This window comes from Lethenteron reissneri, chromosome 65 (assembly GCF_015708825.2).
Source record: "Lethenteron reissneri isolate LAM-NWPU_2019-01 chromosome 65, ASM1570882v1, whole genome shotgun sequence".
Classification (NCBI taxonomy): domain Eukaryota; kingdom Metazoa; phylum Chordata; class Hyperoartia; order Petromyzontiformes; family Petromyzontidae; genus Lethenteron; species Lethenteron reissneri.
Window position 1 is genome coordinate 10,296,231 of NC_083843.1, and position 22,617 is coordinate 10,318,847.

The 22,617-nt window shown below is 45.8% G+C and overlaps 2 protein-coding genes across 2 annotated transcripts in view; one reads left to right on the top strand and one right to left on the bottom strand.

The window, feature by feature from the left end:
• Positions 1-22,617, bottom strand: part of LOC133359559 (E3 ubiquitin/ISG15 ligase TRIM25-like) — a 223,482-nt gene that overhangs the window by 139,341 nt on the left and 61,524 nt on the right. The window lies entirely within an intron of this gene.
• LOC133359585 (tripartite motif-containing protein 16-like) overlaps positions 3,108-22,617 on the top strand; it is a 34,278-nt gene continuing 14,768 nt past the window's right edge. Inside the window, exons 1-5 of the mRNA XM_061578036.1 lie at positions 3,108-3,675; positions 4,153-4,248; positions 12,393-12,626; positions 15,049-15,071; positions 17,520-17,602. Coding sequence (XP_061434020.1) covers positions 3,367-3,675; positions 4,153-4,248; positions 12,393-12,626; positions 15,049-15,071; positions 17,520-17,602 — 745 coding nt within the window. The 5' untranslated portion in view covers positions 3,108-3,366. The remainder of the gene's footprint in view (positions 3,676-4,152; positions 4,249-12,392; positions 12,627-15,048; positions 15,072-17,519; positions 17,603-22,617) is intronic.

The following is a 22,617-nucleotide window of genomic DNA, read 5'->3' on the forward strand; positions in this document are numbered from 1 at the left end:
CCTGTGGTTGATAATGGTTTCTCTCTCCGTGGGTCATTGCAAGACAAATTAATGTAAGTCGGCATGATAAATCACTGTAACTGTTATAATACGATTATTAACAAATTCCAATTTGAATCGACGGATGATGGTTAAGTTGTATTCGTAACATTATCCATTTCCAATTACATAATAGTTAAATTAATATAACAACATTATTAAATTATTACTTGACGCTCACGCCAGTTGGTTCAGGGCACGGGGTCGTCAACCTGCAGCTCCGTAGCGGCGTGCGGCTCTTTGAGGGACGGCTGCTTCGTGAGACGTTTTTATTGATCAAAGGACCACCAGCACCGTCTCTCGTACTCACACCACGTTGCATTACGGCTCTTGAAATAATGCGTTGTTTGGTTTCTCTTTTACTTACCGAATTGTAAAAAATAAGAAAAAATGTCTCTCGTTGTTTTGGTTTCTGAACCCCCTGGTTTAGGGGAATCTTTTTTTGTTAAACCTTGAATACTAACTGACAGCTGTGTGGTTTGCTGGGCAAAACGCACAGCCTCACCCTAGCGGGAATGTTTTTATTAGTATTATTACACGCTTTTATTTAACTCACTGTTGTTGTTGTCGTATCCTCAAATCTTTTAACTCAATTTTAACCCACTTCCCAATGTGGTATCGACTGCAAACTTGGTATACTTACGTCATACTGATGACTACTATATTCTATAAAAAAAAGTATTTTTAAACATAATTTTTTACATGGTATGTTTCGGCTTGGGTCTAATTGTCCACGCTCAACTGACGTTGGCTGTAAATCACAACGGTCCCTTACGTTGTGGCAAGCTTCGGGGTCACTTCCTGGAGTCGTCGAGTTCTGCCATTCCGAGTACGGTACATTTCATTAAAGCGTGTTTAAAAAAAAAAGTAGTTTTAAATATTACTTATTTTATTTACGTGACAAAGCTTACTCATTGGTTGTGTCGGGTGGTGGCGAGTTTTACGACACTTTTATATTTAAGCGATCTAACCCAAAAACACGTTTTATGGATAATATTGGTCGCGATAGCCTACTTATAATTTTTAATCTTTAATACAAATTTACACGGTGAGGTTTACAGTGGAAAAACACAGCCTCACCCAAGCGGGTGTAACCAGTCTATAGGACAATCCATCACTGTTTTCATGGTTACCCTGGGATTTTTGTAAAATATTTCAATTGCGACTCTTTAACCTTGACACTGTGTGTGTGAATGTAACGCCACGTCTACGCAGGTGAGTACGGGCTGCCGCGTGCAACATTCCAGGGCGCGTCTCGTGGTGTTTATAATTTAGCTGCAGGTGAAGTCGGCTCGTTTCCTTGTTCGTTGTCGCTGCTCTGTGATTTATTTTTCATCTCGCTGCGGTGGCTGGAAGATGTTAACTACCTCGCCCGGTGTACAGGAGGTCGTGGGATCGATCCCGGCCCTGACGCCTGTACGTGTACTTGGAGTTTGCATTCTCTCTGCCTGTGGTCGCGTGCATTTTTAAAATCCTTTATATTAAGTTCACTTGCTTGCTTACGACCGTGCAAATCTTTCGGTCGTTTTTTAACCCACTTCCCGTGATCCAATCGAGCTGACATTTTGCACACAGACTCGTTGTGCGTGACAATGTATTTTCGTGAAAATGTTTTCCAAAATTTTACACTTTTTAGGAATTTTTTTTATATTTAATTACCAATTGCTTAATGGTGGCAGGCATTCATCTGACCCATAGGTGGAAGCCATCTCAAGCCAGAGGACGAGAGGACTCTAGCCGCCACGCATATAAAGGATTTATAGTGAAAAACTTTGTTTTTACGGGTTAAATTTTTTTCCCAATCCTCCGATGATTCCCTTCACACTTAGAAAAGTGCGCTTAGAGTGTTTGGCTGCTAGAAATGTCCACGTAATAAGCCACGTCTGTGAGCTATCAATTGTGGCCAGGCCGCTTCTGAAAAGAGCTATAAACCTCAGTGGGCCTTACCTGGTAAAGGAAAAATAGTTTTTTTTTATAGAATCGGCCAAACTCAGCGAGTCCAGGATGTAAAATATTCACATTAACAATAGGTGATGAATATATATTTGTTAGGTTATTAAGATTAAAATCCTCGATTTTTTTTACGCATAATAGGAAAATTGACGGTGAAAGTCATGTAGATAATGAGCTTAAATGAACTACGATGTTTGTTTAGCCAGGGGCTGTTCGCTGTGATAATGCGTGAGGCCACTCACCTAGGGACCCAACCACTTAATCGCACGCCCTCCCAGCCACTCTTCCTCCAGCCCTCTCTCGCCACCTGCTCATCCACCCTTAACGCCATCCTCCTGCCCATCTGTCTCCCCTCTCACCAAATAACCCCCCCACTTACTCACTCAAACACCACCACCCACTCACATACCTCCGATTATCTCGAGTGGCTACGTACGCTGCGAAATAAGTTCAACATACATACAACCACCGTCCACCCAGAATAAAACGGTGTCGTAGGAATAAAAAACAAAAACATATTTGACACATGAACAGAGGACACACAAAGCCAGTTGTTAAAATATTAGCTGATAAAGATGTTAGATGATTACAGACTGCGAAGCTTAAACAAACAGGCCTTGCAAGAAATAAATGGATAAAGACACAGATGGAAAAAAACAAGTTAACCTTTACATCAGAATATTTGTACAAGGTGCGGTTCCATTGTGCAATACACACAGCTTGACCCGAGCCGGTCAATCAGCCTGTGGGACAAACCATTATTGCTGCGTCCCTGGCTGCTGCTGCTGCTGGGTTTTGTTTGTATAAAAATTATATCACTTGAGACCGGTCAAAGCTATGTATGTATGTTTAACTTCCTCCACACCGTACATAGCCAACCATGCTAATGGGAAGTACAGGAGGTCAACAAACTAAACACACAAATCAGTTGTAGCCAACAGTGCGTTAATGTAACGCCACGTCTACAAAGGTGAGCGCAGCCGCCGTGTGGAACATTTCAGGGCGTGTCTCGAGGTATTTATAACTTAACTGCAGGTGAAGTCAGTCCATTTCCTTGTTCGTCTCTGCTGTGTGAGCTGCTGCTACTGCGATAGCTCCTCTCTGAGCCGCGGCGAGCGACTGAGTCCGAGTGAAGCCATGGGCCATAGCGAGCGCGTCTCCCAGTGATTGTGTAGACAGTGAGCTGAGCTGCCCCATCTGCCTGAGCACGTTTGACTGCCCCTCTACGCTGAGCTGCGGCTACTCGTTCTGCCTCCGGTGTCTGGATGGTGCCTTGGAGACAGCAAGCAGCTTCAGCCGCCCTCAGAGCGGCCCCAGCTGAAGAGGAACGTGGCGCTCACCAACCTGGTGGAGCAGCTCAGAGTTGGAGAGAGGATGGCCGGAGTTGTCTTCTGTGACGGCTGTGATGATGGGGAGACTCCTGCAGTGAAGACCTGCCTCAGGTGTGAGACTTCCTTCTGTGAGTCCCACCTGAAGCCTCATCTGAAAAACCCCAAGTTGATGGACCACGTCCTGGTGGCTCCCATTGTCAGCCTGGAGGAAAGAAGATGCAAGAAGCACAAAGAGGAGCTCAAATTCTACTGCAAGCAGGATGCGAGTCTGGTGTGCATGGCCTGTACCATTACCGGAGAACATAGAGGGCATGATGTGGATACACTGGAGGATGAGCATGAGACACGAAAGGCGAGTACCTCAGTGTGTGAGAATGGGATCGCTTCAGTTCAAGGGAGCCATTCATTTTTGGCAAGGAAAGGAAGGGACGAGAGTTGGAGTGTAAGGAGGAGGAGGGTGGTTCGACGCTTTTTGTGTGATGCGTCCTGGAGGAAGGCCATGTTTGGATGTTGCTCGTGAAGTGAAGAGCCGTTGTATTGAACGATCATGTCCTTGTCCCCTGCTGTGGCCTCTACAACACCAGGAGTCGAGCTGACATATTCGCAACTTACACATCTCATTCAATAAAAAATATCAGGAAGTTGTTATTCTCATCACTGAGCCTTGCCTACTTGCTAACATACTGTTAAGTCAGTCCAGCTTGACAAACTGAGCACTCTTATGGTGGTCAAATATAGAGCCATCACTGTGGAGTACTCCCTGTGTAGTGGGGCTGAGAAGGGCCCGCTCAGGGAGTGGAGTCCCCTCTGGTGACTTCGTCTCTTACAGAGTAGAGTCGGAGCGAAGACGCGAGCGGTGGAGGAGAAGAAGAAGAAGGCGGAGGCATCCGTGGGACAGATGAAGGCCACTCGCAAGGACGTGCAGGTACCACGCGTGGGCTCTGTTACCCTGTGACCTTCACCCTGTGTGGAATTTGTGACTTCCTGTGAGGACAACTCCGTAGATTCAAGCGAACGTCGTGAGGCGTCAGTGTAATAGGAAAGAGCAATACATTATGTAAATTGCTGGTTGAATGTGGATATTAAAATGCAACGTTTATGACAAAAAGTTAATTTCTAGTACCACTGCAAAGCCGTATATGGGATAACTCGAAATACTTTTTATGGGTTTGATAACATAAAAGTGCATGGGGAAACGATTGTATTGGATTACAAACTAACACTTAAAACAAGTAAAGATTGTGATAAAATATAGTAAAAAATCTTATCTCTTTAATTCTAGAACACAAGAGATGACTTGAAGAAATATTACAGGTAATGCAGGGAAAACGTCTCATCACGCATCCAAGCGTAGAGACAGTGCGTGGACTAGCGACCACGAGTGGTTAACTTCAGGTGTGGAGACATTATAGGAGACGAGTGGTAACAACAGAGACAGTATATACGACTATTACCACACCAGGTCATCGCTGCTGTCACTTCGTCGTCAGTCATCGCTATATAGTCCGTCGTTGCTGTATAGTAGGTCGTCGGTATGTCCTCAAGTCGTGACTGTATCATCGAGTCGACGCTGTGAAAAGGTCAAGAAATAAATAAAGCCTCTAAAGTCAGTGTCTCCGACGTCATTACACAAGTATAAAGTAGACAATGCATACATAATTAAATGTTAAAACTTGTTTCACTTGCATTGCAGTTTGCGTTCATTGTGATGTATTCATTGCTGAATACTTCATAATCAACGTTTTTGGGTTATATCGCGTTATTTATAAATGTGTCGTAACCCTCCACCACCCGACACAGCCAATCAGCAAAAAAAGGTGTCACGTTGACAAAAGACAAATAGTTGACTGCTTTAGCCCACCGGTGTGTTGAAGCGTGAAACCACAACATTTCTAATTTTTTTAGTACGACGTTTCGCTGGTAATTGCATCCAGCATCATCGGGCAATTCGCCAGAATGGTGAGGCTCTGCTCTTGCTCCCGGTCTTAAATAGAGCAGCAGCAGGGTGACGTCATCATTTAACTCATCAGGTGCGGCAATTTGAGACGGGGGGGGGGGGGGGGGGGGGGGGGGGTATTGTAATTATATACTAGATTAGTAATCAGGCAATTGTTACGATGTTAGTTGTAGATTAGTAGTCAGTTGTAATGTGTGTTATTGGAATTATATGCTATGTTAGTAATCAGTTGAATAGTGTTTGTTTCCCATATAAGGAATTGTAATATGTATTATTTAATAATACGCTTCCAAGCCGCACTAAGCCTGTAGCTGTCTGAGTGGTTAAAGTTATTTCTGTTTCTCTCAATTTCAATGGATTCTCTAATTAGTCTTTGCCAGTAGTAACTAGTTTTACACAACACTTCAACATTATCAAAATTAATTGAGTGTCCCTGTTGGCAAGCATGTTCTGCCACTGCCGACAGTTGTGTTTGAGATAGTTTAATGTTTCTCTGATGTTCTTTTAGTCTTATACTAATGTTACGCCCCGTCTGTCCAATATAGCATCTGCCACATAAACAATTAATCCGATATACACCTTCTGTTGATAATTTAGGTAATTCATCTTTAGTGCAAGTTACTAGTTTTTGAATTTTGTGTACTGTACCAAATCTTACTATAATGTTTTGCTTTCGCAAAACACGGGCTAATTTGTCAGTTACTCCTGAGATATATGGTATTTTAATTATTTTAACAATCTGATCGCTTTCAGCAGTGTTGCTTTGCGATCGTGATTTGGCATTTAGTGCTCTGTTAATTTGAGCATTATTGTAGCCATTCTGTATTAGTGCTTCTTTAACATGTTTAATCTCTCTCACTAGACTTTCACCATCTGACACTGTTTTAGCCCGATGTATGAGCGTCTTTTTTTGCTGATTGGCCGTGTCGGGTGGTGGAGGGTTACGACACATTTATAAATAATGCGATCTAACACAAAAACGTTGATTATTAATAATATTGGTCGCGAAAGCCTACGTGTTAAACTGCTGAATACTCTTTGGTTCTTTCGGTAAAGTCACGTAGGTAAAAAAATTAAATTAAATAAAAAATAATATATCATTACGTTTCGATCGCAACACAAGCGGTCGTCCTCAGGCGGAAAAAATATAATCCAGCAGTGGAACTGCTGAATCACCGAGAGAGCTGTTACAACAAGAGGTTATTTATGTGGCGATGGGCAAGCAAGCGGGGTCTGAGCTGGAAAGGAATTCATCCCCGGACGCATGCATGTCAGTTGTGTTAATGGGGGAGATAAGGGAGAGAGAGTTTAGGGAGAGAGATTAGCATGACATGAACTTCCGTCGCCGCGTAAGATTATCATCGCATATATGCACCACAGCAGTGTTAATGGGAGAATAGCACTATGTTGATGGGAGAGATTAGGCAGGGAGATTAGGGGGATTAGCAAGTTAATGTTACGTCTATGTGTAACACAAGCTGCGGCGCTGCCAACTGCACTGTGAGGCAAGCGCGTCCACGCAAGCGAACCACCGCAATGGTGGCCGCGCCAGTGAGACACAAAGCCCATCACAAAGCCATAACCATCGACACACCGAGGCCAAGGGAGCAGAGGTGGCCACGCTAGCCGAGACCCCAGCCCACCAATGCAGAGGCACCCAACAGGACAATGCAACTCAGAGAGTCGGAGATGACAGCCAAACGGCAGGGAAGAATGTAAGCACCACAGCAAGTTACGATTTTGCTTGGTTAATAATGTCCTTCCAATGATTGCTCAACTTATACCCATCTTTTCGGTTTGAATTGTCACAGTTTTTATATATCTATGTGGCTTCATGGATAAATCTTTGAAGGTTGGCCGAAGGTTTGCAGAGTACCTTGGTCTCGGAAATAACAATATCGTGCGAGCCCACTGCGTTATAACAATGATCAGCCACTACAGAGGTATTGGTTCTGCCGTGTTGCAAATCTGCCTTGTGTTTGCGAACATGGTTTAAAACATTTCGTTTCGTTTCCCCAATGTAACTGCTGCCGCAGACACAACTTAGTTTGTAGACACCAGGGTATTGCATGTCAGGAAGGACATCCTTCCCAGATGGGATCAAATCACGGATTTTGTGTACTGTATAGAATCAGACTTGGATCTTGTGTTTGTTTAAGATTTTGGAAATCTTTTTGTTAACACCTGCTATGTATGGCAAAGTGATGGTTTTCATTGGGTCCTCAGATAAGTGATCTTGAGGGCTTGGTGTACGTGCTCCAGTTCACTGGCTAGGTGGCGTTGGTCGGCGATGCAGTGGGCCCTATGGTGTAGTGTTTTGATGAGGGAGTTCTTCTGGGCCTGATGGTGGTGGGAGTCAGGCTTTAGATAGGAATCCGTGTGGGTTGCTTTCCTGTAGACGGAATGTCCCAACGAGCAATCAGGCCTATTCTCGATCAAAACATCCAGGAATGGTAGCTTGCCATCATTTTCCACTTCCATGGTGAATTTAATGGATGGGTGTATGGAATTGATGTGGTTGAAAAACTGGTTCATTGCTGGCTGGCCATGTGGCCAGATGACGAAAGTGTCATCTACGTATCTCTTCCACAGGGAAGGATGTAGGGTGGATGTCAGGATGGCATCTGTTTCAAATTTCTCCATGAAAACATTCGCTACCACTGGTGATAAGGGAGAACCCATAGGGGTACCTTCATTTTGTTTGTAGAATGTACCATTCCAGATGAAGTAAGTGTTGGTAAGGCAGTGCCTCACCAAAGTTGGAACATCAGGATTCAGTCCCTGTTGGACCAAGTCTTCATTGATTGCTATGGTGTCAGGTACAGGTACCTTGGTGAACAGAGAGACTACATCGAAGCTGACAAGCAATTCATCTGGAGACAGTGAAATGTCCTTGATTAGAGAAACCAAGTGAGCTGAATTAAGTACTGCTGAGGTGGTTTTTCCCGTGAATGGAAGCAGGGTCTTTGACAGAAATCAGGCCAGTTTGTAGGTAGGTGAGTTGATGGTAGAAACGATAGGAGTACCTTATTTATGGATTTTTGGAAGACCATAAATTCTGGGTGGTCTAGCAGCCGAAGGTTTTAGAGAGAGAGCTTGCTTGTTTGTTTGTTTCGATTAGAGAAGTCAAATTAGTGATGATATTGTTGGTTTTTGTAGCCAGGCGGTTGGTAGGATCTTTGTTGAATTTAGTATAACTGTCAGCATTAAGCAGGTCCTGGATTTTGTTGTTGTTTGTGGTTTTATCCATGATGACCATGGCATTGCCCTTGTCGGCTGAAAGGATGACAATAGCAACTCTATTTTTCAATTGAGCGAGGTCAGAGTGCTCGTTCCTTCTGATGTTACTAATGGGTTTCTTAGCGTTTTTGAGGATGGTGGCGATTTCAGATCTTGCCACGTCTGCTGGGATGTGACCTAAACCTTTGAGTGCAACGTCAACCTGGGCAATGATATCATCCACTGGGATGTGTTTGGAGGTGACTGCAAAGTTTAACCCTCTAGCTAGTACCGATTTTAGGCTATCGGAAATTGGACTGTTACTCTGATTGATGCCAATCTTGTTAACATCTAACTTTTTAATGTGTGGATCTGGCTTCTTTATTGACAGGATGTTGAATAATTTAGCAATCAGGTTAACTTCACATTTGGTTGACATTGTCACGGCAGAAGAAACAGTCATGTTATCTACACGGTCCCAATCAGATGTGGACATTTTGTCTGTTAATGCTGATTGTGATTGTAAGAGACATTTGTCTAAATAATCAAGTTCAAATGGAGCAGTCTTATTCTCTCTGAGATTAGCGAGGGCCTAGCTTGGAAAAAGATCCGTTTAGCTTTAGGAGAAGTGACAGCAGCAGATGTGAGTGTAAATGTGATCGGTATTACCTTGTTATAGCGGCATCACTTGAGAAAGGTTAGCGACTCGATCAGGTGAGCCTTCTTGTCTCGCAGTCTGTTAAAAACTCTAACAGATGTGTGGAAACCCTCCCCGTCAAGGCGGTTCAATCTTGATTCGCTTGTGTGGCCGCGCTTGCCTCACAGCGCAGTTGGCAGTGCCGCGGCTTGTGTTACACGTAGACATGACATTAACTTGCTAATCCCCCTAATCTCCCTGCTTAATATCTCCCATCAACATAGTGCTAATCTCCCATTAACACTGCTGTGGTGCGCAAATGCGACGATAATGTTACATGGCGGCGGAAGTTCATTTCATGCTAATCTCTCTCCCTAATCTCTCTTTCCCTAATCTCCCCCCATTAACACAACTGACATGCATGCGTCCAGGGATGAAATTATTTTCCAGCTCAGACCCTGCTTGCTGGCCCATCGCCACATAAATAACCTTGTTGTAACAGCTCTCTCGCTGGTTCAGCAGTTCCACTGCTGGATTTTTTTTTCCCGCCTGAGGACAATGGCTTGTGTTGCGATCGAAACGTCGTGATATATTATTTTTTGCTTATTTTTATTTTTCTACCTACGTGACTTTACCAAAAGAACCAAAGAGTATGGATTCCTGCAGTCACGAAAGCTTCAAATCAAGATGCATTGGTGAATCTTGGTGTCGTGCATATAAGGCAAACGGTAATTATGCAATTGCGTATACTTTTAATATTTCTGCAAGGAAATGGGTCTGAGCCTAGTTGCTATCAACCGCTTGGATTTATATTCTAACCAAATATATGACATACAAGTGAGCGTTTCATCATATATATAACTTGACGCCTTTGACCAGTGCAGCTTGCGATGGAGACTTCACATTCACTCTGCGAGCTTTTCTCAAATACCGGAGTCCATCGATGAACAGCATAACAGCCTATGTCTGAAGCAGTTACAGCCAGACGGGTTTTAAATGAAGCGCAATACAATGTTACAAACGGAGACTCTCTTGATCTCAACAATGGATCTGAAGTGGTTTTCAAGAGCATGGATACTTATGTGAGTGATGATACTGCTGATCAACTTGCATTCCCGGAAGAATTGTTAAGGTCTTACTCCAAACGAAATGCCTCCTCATGAACTAGAACTTAAAGTAGGAGCTGTTATCATGCTCCTTAGAAAAATAATGGCATTGTGAGGATTACATAATGGTATAAAACTTACTCTTACTCAAATACAAATTAACATAATCTATGCAAAAATGATCGGTGGAGCAACCTCCGACAGGGTACTTATTCCAAGAATCCCATTTGTTCCATTAGACACAAGTTTACCATTCAGTTTCACATGCTCACAATTCCTCATACGATTGGCATTTTCAATGACAATCAATAAATCACAAGGTCAAACGTTTGATAATAAATGCCTATACTTACCTAAGTCTGTTTTTAGTCAAGGACAATTATATCTTGCTCGATCAAGAGTTGTATCGTGTGATTAATTCATCTAGTGCGGAAAAAAAACAGAAATTTACAATTGCGTCTTTAGATAAATCTTTGTTAAAAAATATGAGTAAAAAAAATGCGTGAATGTTTCATTAAGATCTGCTAGATCAGTGAATGTTTCACCGGGTACAGCTAGTATCCTATAAAGATCTTACGAGTTGGAACACGCAGCAATGCTGGCCAAAGAACGTACCCACCCTCAATCATTCACTCAGCCATTGAGAGCGACGCAAGCTGAGCCAACCAGACCTCACCCCCCGTGATTTGATTATCACGATATATATTTCATTTTTAAAACAATCTATTTAGTTTAATAAAATGTTAGCGAGGTGAGATCTCACTCGACCAGGATAGAGTCCTAGGCTCCATCTAAAAGAAACCTCACGACAAAAATGTAGACTGAGGTCACCGCTAAGATAACGCAGCTCCTGGAGCTCTTCTCTGAGAATGACCCCAGACTGGGAGCGCAGAAGCTCCTCCACCTCGTCACCCACTGCTGCCATGGTAGCAGGAGTACAGTATTATGCACAGTATGTCATAAGGTTATTATATTTAATTCTTATTTTTATTCATGAAATAATGTTTACCATCTGTAATATTGGTGCTTTTACCGATATCCCAATAAAGCCTTCATATATTGGTCATCCGAAAGAAATAATGCTGACAAGAATGCATCCCCATACTGTATATACAATGGTATAATGACTCCTTTAAGCGCTGATTCGATAAGCGCTCACTTCAGGAAGCATATTGAGCATTTAGCGAGGTCTGCCTGTACTGATAAAATAATGCAGTCCCAAAAGGCCGTGGGGCCAATAGATTGTGTACAAAATACTTTTATTGGTGATTTGCAGAGACAATCTATGAAGAAAGTGAATCGTGTGATTATCTGTTTTTGTAAATAATTTACAGATCTTCACTAATACTCTTCTGGACGAAGGTTCCGCAACATCGTGTTGATCATTGAGGCTAGTTGGCCATACTTAATTACGCGGGTCAGTGCAGGTTGGTGAAGGTAGAGTCAAGCAGTGGTTCATATCTCACTCATCACGCAGCTTTCTAATCGTGTTGGAGGCTGGGGAGGCAGCCCAGCCTAGGCCGAGAGGCAAGTACACTCCAGTAACTTGGGGTAGTAACAGCAGCATGGAAGGACGCGTCGTCAAACCTAGTTTTAACATGTGGTAATTTTAGAGAGAACAGGTTGCGACTGGGAATTTGCGGAGTTAGGAGGTCCTTACATATTTGGCGGATTTGTTTAAAAGGAATATTAGGATGAAGACAGCCCATTGGTGGTCTCTAAACCTATCCAGAGGGGACAAATTGGAGGTGATACAGAGGTTGGCATAATGTGCTGATATGGAGGCATCAAGGTCAAAGCGGGCAGCCAGGTGGTATAATGGAACAATAGGCGTGGCAGTCAATGATGTCACAGGAGTCAAAGGTGGGGAGGATGGCGGCTTGGACTACATGAAGATGGAGCCCAGGTGAGACGATGTGTTTATTTATATAGAGGATTTCGTTCATGTTTTTTTATCTTACTGGCGATATGATCAATGTTAAGGGCAAGATAGCACCTATATACTTAAAGTTAACGACCTGTTCAATGTGATGTGAGTCCACAGAGGAGAAGGCAGGGAAAAAAAGGTTTGGAGTAACTGGAAAACAATGTGACTTTGGTCTTAAAGCATTGAATACGAATTGATAAAATCCATCGCACACCCCTTGCAGGATTCTATGGCCCAGACCAAGGCTTGCATCTCAGGGGAGTTCACCCGCATGAGAGCGACGCTGGATGAGGACGAAAGGGCGACTCTGGATCGCGTGGACATGAACGGGATCGAGCTGCTGTCCCAGATCGAGGAGAACATCGCTCATTACGAGCATGAGATCAGCGAGCTGCAGGCAGCAGCCACGCGCCTGCGCGCTCTGCAGGAGGAGAGGGACTCGCTCACGTTTCTGCAGGTAGAGCGCTTGCAGAACCAGGGCGAGTGTCCCATTTCACGTGTTCATTTTGGAGAGTCCTCGACTTACCCACACAACTCGTTCATCTGCCCCGTTCGTAAGTCAGAACACAACAATGTACTCTATTTAAATGCCGATACAGTCGGTGTTATGAAATACAGTACTGCACTGTTAAACTAGTAAATAAGAATAAATATTGTACATTATCATGTAACACTGTACAATCATTGTATAGTATATAACACGTAAAATAAAATTAATAAATTGGAAAAAAAAATCGGTTTTTTTTTCACTTACCTTGAGTCCTGATCCTGTCTTGTTGGAAGGGGCGCAATGAGTCACTACAATTGATCACACACACACGGGTCACACGCACACTCACACACAAGACAAATACACAATGATAGACACAACAAATACACACACACGGGGCATGCAAGCACACACAGAGACGTACACACACAGACACACTCCAATGACAACAATGTGCCATATAGCCTGAACAGACTGAAGAGGAGCAACTGTGAAGGCCGGTACGTCACACGAGGGAGTGAGTGGGGAGCACCACGCTCGGCCACCATTGACCACTATTGACTACCCAGTGGCGATGTTTACACACCGAGTCGACATAGCAGAGGCCCAGCGCCCATGGGTTGATAGTGCAGCGCGCTACCACTCCCCACACAATAACAACAACAACCGCCATTCACCACTAAGTGGCTGTAACATCACTACGGCGCTTGTGCCAGGCTATGTCCACGTTGAGGTCACGTGAAGTGTTGAACGTCCACCGGCAGGAGGTCACGGGGCAAACCCAGGTGCCACGGGTCAACAAACTGAGATGACTGGCCAATGCACCACCTGTGCCCCCTACTGTGCCAACTTGCTGGGCATTAGCCACCCGGCGCTCCGCTCATTGTTGCGAGCGTCGGTTCTTTGCCCTCCATTGTTTTTGGAGGGCCACTGCCTCCAACTGCCTAGTAGCATCCTTCATGAGCCTCTTCCACAGAGGCCAATCTTAACACCGCTGGTACCAGTCATCAGCAAGTCCACTCAGCTCCACATCCTCTTGTACCACATCACTCCATGTCTTCTCTAGCTCGTGCCGCGCCCGTTTAGCCCCCTCTATCCGGCCAAACAGAAGCTGTTTAGGCATGCAGTCGCTGGGCATATGGTCTACATGACCCAGCCTTGCCTGCCGGAGGAGCTCACCGATGGGACTTTTTCCAGATATTTCAAGGATTTGTGAACTCCTCACACAATCCAGCCTGGTTAAACCCAGGATGGATTGTAGGCAGGCCAGCCTAAATGTTTCTAACCAGCAAAGATGTTCCATTAGGGGGATCCACATTTCGCAAGTGTAGAGAAGGGAGGGCATGACTGTGGCCAAGAAGACCTGAAGCTTTGTGTGGAGCGACAGACCAGGTAGCTTCCACACAGTGTTACGCAACCGATGTAAGGATAATACTGCTCGACATGTTTGCCCACGGGCACAAACACATGAACACACACTCACTCCGAGCATGCAGCTGACTCATCTCGTGGAGGATCGTTCCGCTGAAAAAATAGTTCCACGGTTTAGTTTGCAAGTGTGAGTTTGCGTTTTAAGTCAATGTAAAAAAATATATATATTTCAAGGAAGCTGTTTTGTAAATCCCGGTGTTCATAAATCGAGGACTGTCTGTGCATTTATAAATGTGTCACATGCGATGTATCACAAAGCACAGGATAATAACATTTGTACCTTCAACACAACCTATAGCCCATGCATTTTGAAATTAAACGTAGAATCAAGTTCACCAACGTGGATTTGTATATTCTCATCAAAATAAAAATTACTGCTGAATTTCCAAAGAATAAATAAACGATTAACACACAAATCCCACGAGTTAATAAATGGTTGGTAATGTAGGCAGATGTTGGCATTAAAAACTGTAACAGCATGGTCCTGTAATTTACCACAGATTAAGGCTACTTGACGCTAAATTTTGATTATTCATGTAACCAAATATAGACCAACATTTAGGAAAACTGAAAACAGAAGCGCCTTTAACATCAGTAAAGTTAGAAGCATTTGTATTTTAGCACTGGCTGCTGATGAGTCTCAGTAATGTGAAACCAACCCAGAGATTGATCATTATTTTGAATGTTGGGTCACAATCACTGTGACTCGATGTCAAGCACTATGGACGCCTCTTGCCCGTGACATCGGGTACCATGTGGTCACGATTTTAGAGGCCACACTTTGCTGATGAGAACCATCGAGTCCAAACGAGTCCACGGCTTTTCCTTGTTTACAACCAACAACACTGGGATCTGCGAATGGCTGAGCGCAGCCCAGATCATCGTGTCTACCAATCACTGTGTGGTTAACGTGGCTGGATGTGAACTAACTAGCGCCCCCTGTGTCTGACTCCTGCAGGTTCACCTGAAGGAGACAAACCGGTATGGACTCATGAACTCACACAAAACACATTCCTGCGGAGGGAGCTGGTAGGAACGTTAGGTTGCTCGGTCAATGGCCAGGGTCAACGGCGGCGTGGTGTATTCCGCAAATATGGGCGACTGTGAGGGCGGGCACAAGCCGGCGTGAGTAGGTTAAACGTTGAGTTTTACAGGTAGGAACAACAGGAATTATTTGTCTGTCGTGCATCAGAATGCAGCCCATCCATGCACCCACCCCCACCGACCGCCGAGCAGGGCCACGATTGGTTTTGGATGTCGGGGAGGGTGGGGGTAAGGTAAACACGCCCAATCATCCAACTTCCCCCCCCCCCCCAAACGCCGAGCGGGGCCGCCATTGGTAGAGGCGTGGTGTAAACACGCCCACTCATGCAATCCCCTCTCCACCGAACAGCGAGCAACGCCGCGATTGGTTGACGTATGTCTGGGACGGTGGGGAGGAAGGGTAAACATGCCCACTCATCCAACTGCCCTCCCCCTGAACCCCGCGCTGAGTGTGTGTGTGAGTCTGAGAGTGTGAGAGTGAGTGTATGTGTGTGTGAGTCTGAAAGTGTGAGAGTGAGTGTATGTGTGTGTGAGTCTGAAAGTGTGAGAGTGAGTGTATGTGTGTGTGAGTCTGAGAGTGTGTGCGTGAGTCTGAGAGTGTGAGAGTGTGTGTGTGAGTCTAAGAGTGTGAGCGTGAGTGTATCTGTGTGTGAGTCTGCGAGTTTGAGTGTGTGTGTAAGTCTGAGAGTGAGTGTGTGTGAGTCTGAAAGTGTGAGTCTGAGAGTGAGTGTGTGTGTGAGAGTGAGTGTGTGTGTGAGTCTGAGAGTGTGAGAGTGAGTGTATGTGTGTGAGTCTGAGAATGTGTGTGTGTGAGTCTGAGAGTGAGTGTATGTGTGTGTGAGTCTGAGAGTGAGTGTATGTGTGTGTGAGTCTGAGAGTGTGAGAGTGAGTGTGTGTGTGAGTCTGAGAGTGTGAGTGTGTGTGAGTCTGAGAGTGTGAGTGTGTGTGAGTCTGAGAGTGAGTGTATGTGTGTGAGTCTGAGAGTGTGAGAGTGTGTGTGTGTGAGTTCGAGAGTGTGAGAGTGAGTGTATGTGTGTGTGAGTCTTAGTTACCTAGAGTGTTATACAGGTAGGAACAACAGGTTCCACACTGCCCACCAGGGATTATTTGTCTGTCTGTCATGCATATCCGGAATTCCGCCCACCCATGCACCTCCCCACCGAACACCGAGCTACGCCGCGATTGGTTGACGATGTTGGGGAGGGTGGGGGGGAAGGGTAAACATGCCCACTCATCCAACTGCCCCCCCTCCCCCTGAACGCTGCGCTGTCCAACCAAGTTCCTACCTGCCCACTCCGAAGGAACGTGTTATTAGGGCACCACGGGGTGACCAGCCCCTCCCCATCCAGCCCCACCCCTCCAACCCCCCACCCAGCCCCATCCAGCCCCTCCCCACCCTCCCCACCTAGCCCCTCCCCATCCTCCCCACCCAGCCCCTCCCCACCCTCCCCTCTCCACCCAGCCCCACCCACCCCTCCCATATTTGGAATGCACGACGGACAGAATAATCCCCTGTGGGCTGGTGTAACCAGAGGTTCCTACCAGTATAAACACACTGGGTGACGCCTTGTGTGTGATGTGTGTGTGAGTAGATGATGCTGTGTGTGATGATGCTGTGATCGATGATACTGTATGTGATCATGCTGTGTAAGGCATGTGCTCTGTGATGGCGTGATGATAATAATAATGCAATTTATAACGCACGCAAATTTGCGGACGTAATGGCCGCAACTCAGAGGCACGGAGCCAAGCTCAGAGTCACTCAAAAGCGGGGTTGTAGAGGTGAGTTTTTAAGTGTCTCTTGAAGGAGACGATTAAGGTGGTGCGAATGTGCACAGTGATAGCGTTTCAGACTTTTGGGGCTGCCACCGAGAAGCGGCACATAGACATGACCATCCTGGATCTTGGTATCAAGAGGAGGTCGTGAGTCGTGCTGCGCAGGCATCTGCCGTGTGCTGAGCTGCAAGTCTTCAATAATGAAGAAAGGTACGGCGGGCAGGCAGCTGTGAATGCATGGTGGCAGAGGCAGGCAATCTTGTATATGACTCTGCTGGCAATGGGCAGCCAGTTGAGGGCACGGAGACAGGCAAGTTAGTTGAGACGGGGATGACTGCGGCCAATGACGACGCGTGCCAGGTTGTTTTGTAGTCTTTGAAGTTTTTTTAGGTTGCCAGTGGATGTCCGGACTAGGACGGAGTTGCAATAGTCGAGGCGAGACCCAACTATGCAACATGCCAATGTGTTGGCAATTTCAGTGGAGATGAGAGGAAGTAGGTGTTTGATGCTGTGAATGATGCTGTGATGATGATACTGTGGTGGTGCTGTCTGTGTTGGTGCTGTGTAAGACACGGGCTGTGTGAGTCGCTGCTGGTTCTGGTCTCACAGGAGAGATACTCAGAAGGGAACTCCACCTCCATCTCCCAAGGAAGAGGACATCGCCTCGATAAGAAACCAGCTGGCGTTCATGTGTAAGTTCCACGAACTCTTGTCACGTTTGTGTGTATTATTGCGCGTATTATTGTGCTTGTACATGTTGCAGAGCGGAGGTGTCGTGGTTAAAATGATCCGCTATGAATTCGGATACCCGAGTTTGATTCTCACTCACAGAAAACACCAGCGATGCATTATCTGAACCCGTCCAGGGCCTTCCCTAGGTCGACGCAGCATCAAATGAGTACCTGGTGCGGTGTGCAGTAAACATCACCACTGGGGAGACAAAGGCGGCCGGGCGTGGTGCTGGCCACCAACCCCCTCGTGTGCCATGCCGGCGTTCATATGTGCTTGATTACAGCACTTACCCAAAAAGTTCGTTAAGAAAATACGTGGGTATTTTTTTCCTTCTCATAGTGTCTGTATGGATAAATGTTGAACCTCTTTCACACCGTAAGAAGCCAACCATGCTAATGTGTATGGATGAGCGAGAGCGAATACGGATGTTCAGTGAAGATGGGATGATTTGTGCACTGAGATGCAAACATGGTCACCAACAGGCCATGACTTGCATCAGTTCAGAACCAAATCTGGACCTTTCCTAGGTCGGCTCAGCCTTAATGAGTACCTAGTACGCCTTGCAAACATCGGCAAAGCGGAAACACAGGCAGCCTGCGGGATTCGTGTAGTTCAATGATGAAGCCTATGGCTTTTATAACGAAATCAAGGTAATTTTAGGAATCGAATGGTTGATTGTTAATACCCAAAAATCATAATCCAGACGAAGACACTTTTAAGATTCATAGGCTTCGTGTCAAGAGCCTGATGCTCAGAGAGTCAAACTAAATTTCGATTTAAAGCTTTCGTGACTGCAGGGATTCATCTTCTTGGTTCTTTCGGTAAAGTCACGTAGAAGGGAAGTAATAAAATAATAAAAATAAAACATAATAAATTAATTCTCACGACGTTTCGCCCACAACGCAAGTAGCCGTCCTCAGGTGAAACCAGGTCTGTCGAGGCGACAGCGTCTGAATGAAACAGCACACGTGCTTGGAGCATATATATAAGCTGGGTTGGAAGGGGGGGGGGAAGGGAGCGCCTTGACAAAATAATTTGCATATCAAGAGGAATCCAGCATACCCATGGGAAATGCCGGTATGTGATTAGTACTACTTGTATAAGTGCATTATGCAGGATTAGCAGCATCCAAGGGAGGGGATATGGGAAATGCAGATATGTGATTAGTACTACTTGTGTAAGTGCATTATGCAGGATTAGCAGCATCCAAGGGAGGGGATATGGGAAATGCAGATATGTGATTAGTGCTACTTTGCCCGTCCATGATGCAGGATTAGCAGCATCACAGGGAGGGGATAGGGGTAGCATTAATAAAGGGAAGAAGTGTTAATAGTATCTAGCTGCAGTAACTAAACCACCACGTAAACAACTAAAGTATAAACTACATAGTATCATCATTATACTAGATATACTCTACAATAAGCTGAGTTACTAACAGTAAGTAATACATTATAATTCTACGTCATAAAATATAATATGCTTCCATCTAAACTTTATTCTCTTACATCACACGATTCTACACCATACTATAAATTGCCATAGACAAACCCAAACATTAAATTATATACTGTATTGCTATAAACCACCCCATACCTTATCCATTGTAATATTACATTATGTATTATTCTACCCACCCTAATGTATATCACACTGCTGTATATTCACTATACAATTACGATACTATATATTGTATTACTTTGTACATTGTATTAAGCATATACATTTTTTAAACTAAACTATTTGTTATTGTACACTGTACCATTGACCGTCGTGTGAAAGATACTGAGAGGAAGACATATTTTGTTGCTTCCTCAGTATCTTTCACACGACGGTCAACGGTACAGTGTATAATAACAAATAGTTTAATTTAATGTTTGGGTTTGTCTATGGCAATATATAGTATGGTGTAGAATCGTGTGATATAAGATATTAAAGTTTAGATGGAAGCATATTATATTTTATGACGTAGAATTATAATGTATTACTTACTGTTAGTAACTCAGCTTATTGTAGAGTATATCTAGTATAATGATGATACAATGTAGTTTATACTTTAGTTGTTTACTTGGTGGTTTTAGTTACTGCAACTAGATACTATTAACACTTCTTCCCTTTATTAATGCTACCCCTATCCCCTCCCTGTGATGCTGCTAATCCTGCATAATGCACTTACACAAGTAGTACTAATCACATACCTGCATTTCCCATGGGTATGCTGGATTCCTCTTGATATGCAAATTATTTTGTCAAGGCGCTCCCTTTCTCCCCCCCCCCTTCCAACCCAGCTTATATATATGCTCCAAGCATGTGTGCTGTTTCATTCAGACGCTGCCGCCTCGACAGACCTGGTTTCATCTGAGGACGGCTACTTGCGTTGTGGCCGAAACGTCGTGAGAATTATTTTATTATGTTTTATTTTTATTATTTTATTACTTCCCTTCTACGTGACTTTACCGAAAGAACCAAGAAGAAGAGTCAAACTAATGCACTTTTAGAATTATTAGGTTCCCCAGTTAATGGTTGAAGCTCACAGCCAGACTAATTCATAACCTTGGTCAACCTTGTCTATGACTACAACGATAGACGTGATGACCGTAATGTATTCCCTGGACAATATAATATCGCGAACACATGAGTGTATTTCACTCTTACATGAGCTCCATTGAACTTACACGTGTGTATTTTCCAGTGAGGATGCTGTTGGCTAAATTAATCATTGTAGCATATGATTATATGTGTGTAAGTCTTTTCTGTAATGGATGTTATATTCAGACTAGAGGAAGACTACATCACCGTTTTGATTCATAGGGGTCTTTTGATAATGCCGGAGGCTCAGAACCAGACTAAGGCAGCCTTAGGATTCTCAGGATTCATTCATAATTATTGAGGCTGCTATATCCCAAATTAAAGCACCTTAAGGATTATTGACGTTCAAGGGTAATACCCGAGGCTCACAGAGTTAGACGGGGGTATAACTTTGGCTGATCATGTGTATCACTGTACATACATACAGATAGATACATTACTATTGCCCATGTATTGCAACACCTCTACGTTAACGTGTACGGGAGTCATACATGAGCTCTATTAACCCCTACACTTGTGTATTATTGAATGAAGATGCTGTTGCTATGCTGTGTGTATCTGTGAGTGTTTTATAGAGACGCTATGGCTGATATTCTGAGGATTCATTATTAGTGTAATAAAAGGACTCGAACACTTCTTTCTGTCTTCGTGTCTTTATTCAGGTTCACGTCTTTACCCACACGGCACTCTGTTATAACTCCTGTATTTGTAGCCCCCGGCTATTCACTGCTATTATAGCTTCCTCACCCCTCTGACTCTCTGCTTCATCTACTGTAACCTCCTCCCTGCAGACTTGCTGCTACCCCTATGTGCAGACCCTCTGGCTGTCACTGTATGCAGACCCGCTGCCCACTCTCTCTGTGCAGCCCCGCTGCTGACTGCAGCCTCCTCGCTGCTTCGGGTCGGTCACCGCTGGCCAACGGTGCCGATCCTCGCTCCCCCCGTGTTCGTGGCGATCTCGCCACACCCCGCTTCGCCCTTCGTGGCCTTCCTCTGTTCCTGGTTCCCCGTCACTCCCCCTGCTCTTCCGGTTCCCCTCCTTCTATACTCAACCCCTCTCCCCCCACGTGACCTAACTCCTCCCCCCCTGACGGCACCTCAGAAGGGCCGTTTACAACCGCATTACATCACCCTCCCCCCTAAAGAAAATCCAGCCGACCTCGGCTGAATTGCAACCTGAAAAGCAATGCGGGTGTAAAGGGCCAACACGCAAAAAGACACGAAGCATTGAAGAACATTATAACAATAACACAACACAACACAATCTAACGAAACGTGAGGGATTTCGAGCGAGTACGGGTAGCCGGGCCGTCCCGGACGGTCGGCGGCCCACCCGCCGAGCGGGAACGTGGAAGGGTTTTAGGGGCGACGGGCGCAAGTTCTTCCGTCGCCATTGGAGGCCCGCCACTGTCCCGCTCGCGTCCAGAAACATCCCGTACTCGCGTCCGCGGAGGGATAGGAAGAGCTGCAGGTCCCGTGGGTTCTGCGGCTCCGGTCGGCGTCCCACAAGCGGAAGGTCCTCCTCCCTGCGCTGTCACGGCCGGCTTGTCTGTGCCGGAGGGTCTTTCTTTGGGACGTCCGCGATCGAGGCCTCCTGCTGGGGCGGCCCCGGAACCCGGGCCCAGCAGTCCCTGGCATAGTGGCCCCGACGGCCGCAGCGGAAACAGTCGACGTCGGGTCGGCGCGCAGCAGGCACCCCGTCCCGACGTGGCCGCGCCGGCGGCGGAGCCCGCGGCCCCGGCTCGCTTCGAGCCGGCCACGGAGTGGAGGCGGCCGACAGCTCCTTTGGGCCGGTCGCATCCGGCACGTACACGGCCTTTGTAGGGTCCCACCCTACGGCCCCCCCATCGACGACAGGACCGCCCGTCCACGCCGTGACTTGTTTCCAGCGGCGGAGATTGAACTGGGCGTCCAAACACTTAGCCGCGGTCCGGGACGTGAGTTTCTCGTGACCGCAAGCCGGCATAGGAATGCCCAGATCCCGGGATAACTCCAACATCTTCCCCAAGATGAGAGGTTCCAGCAGGTCAGGCTCCGTCTCCGGGTAAGCGGCCATCGCGAGTTCCAGCACGGCGCCCCTGTACGCTACAGGCGACTCCTCCGGTGCGCGTTGCCGCTGCACGAAGCGGCGATGGGCGTCATCCGGTGGCTCGTACGCGTCCGCCATTTCGTCGAACACTCCACGCAATGTTTTCTTCTTCGCAGCTTTTATAGAGCGAAAAAAACGAACAGACTCATCGTCAAGGAGAGTCGGAAGCACCTCCAGCGCCTCGGCGTCCGTCCACCTTGCCGTTCGTACCGCCGCCAAAAATCGACAAGCGAACGCACTCCAATCGCCCCCGATGGAGAACTCCTTAACAGTTGTAAGGTGACGACTGCGGCTCCTTGG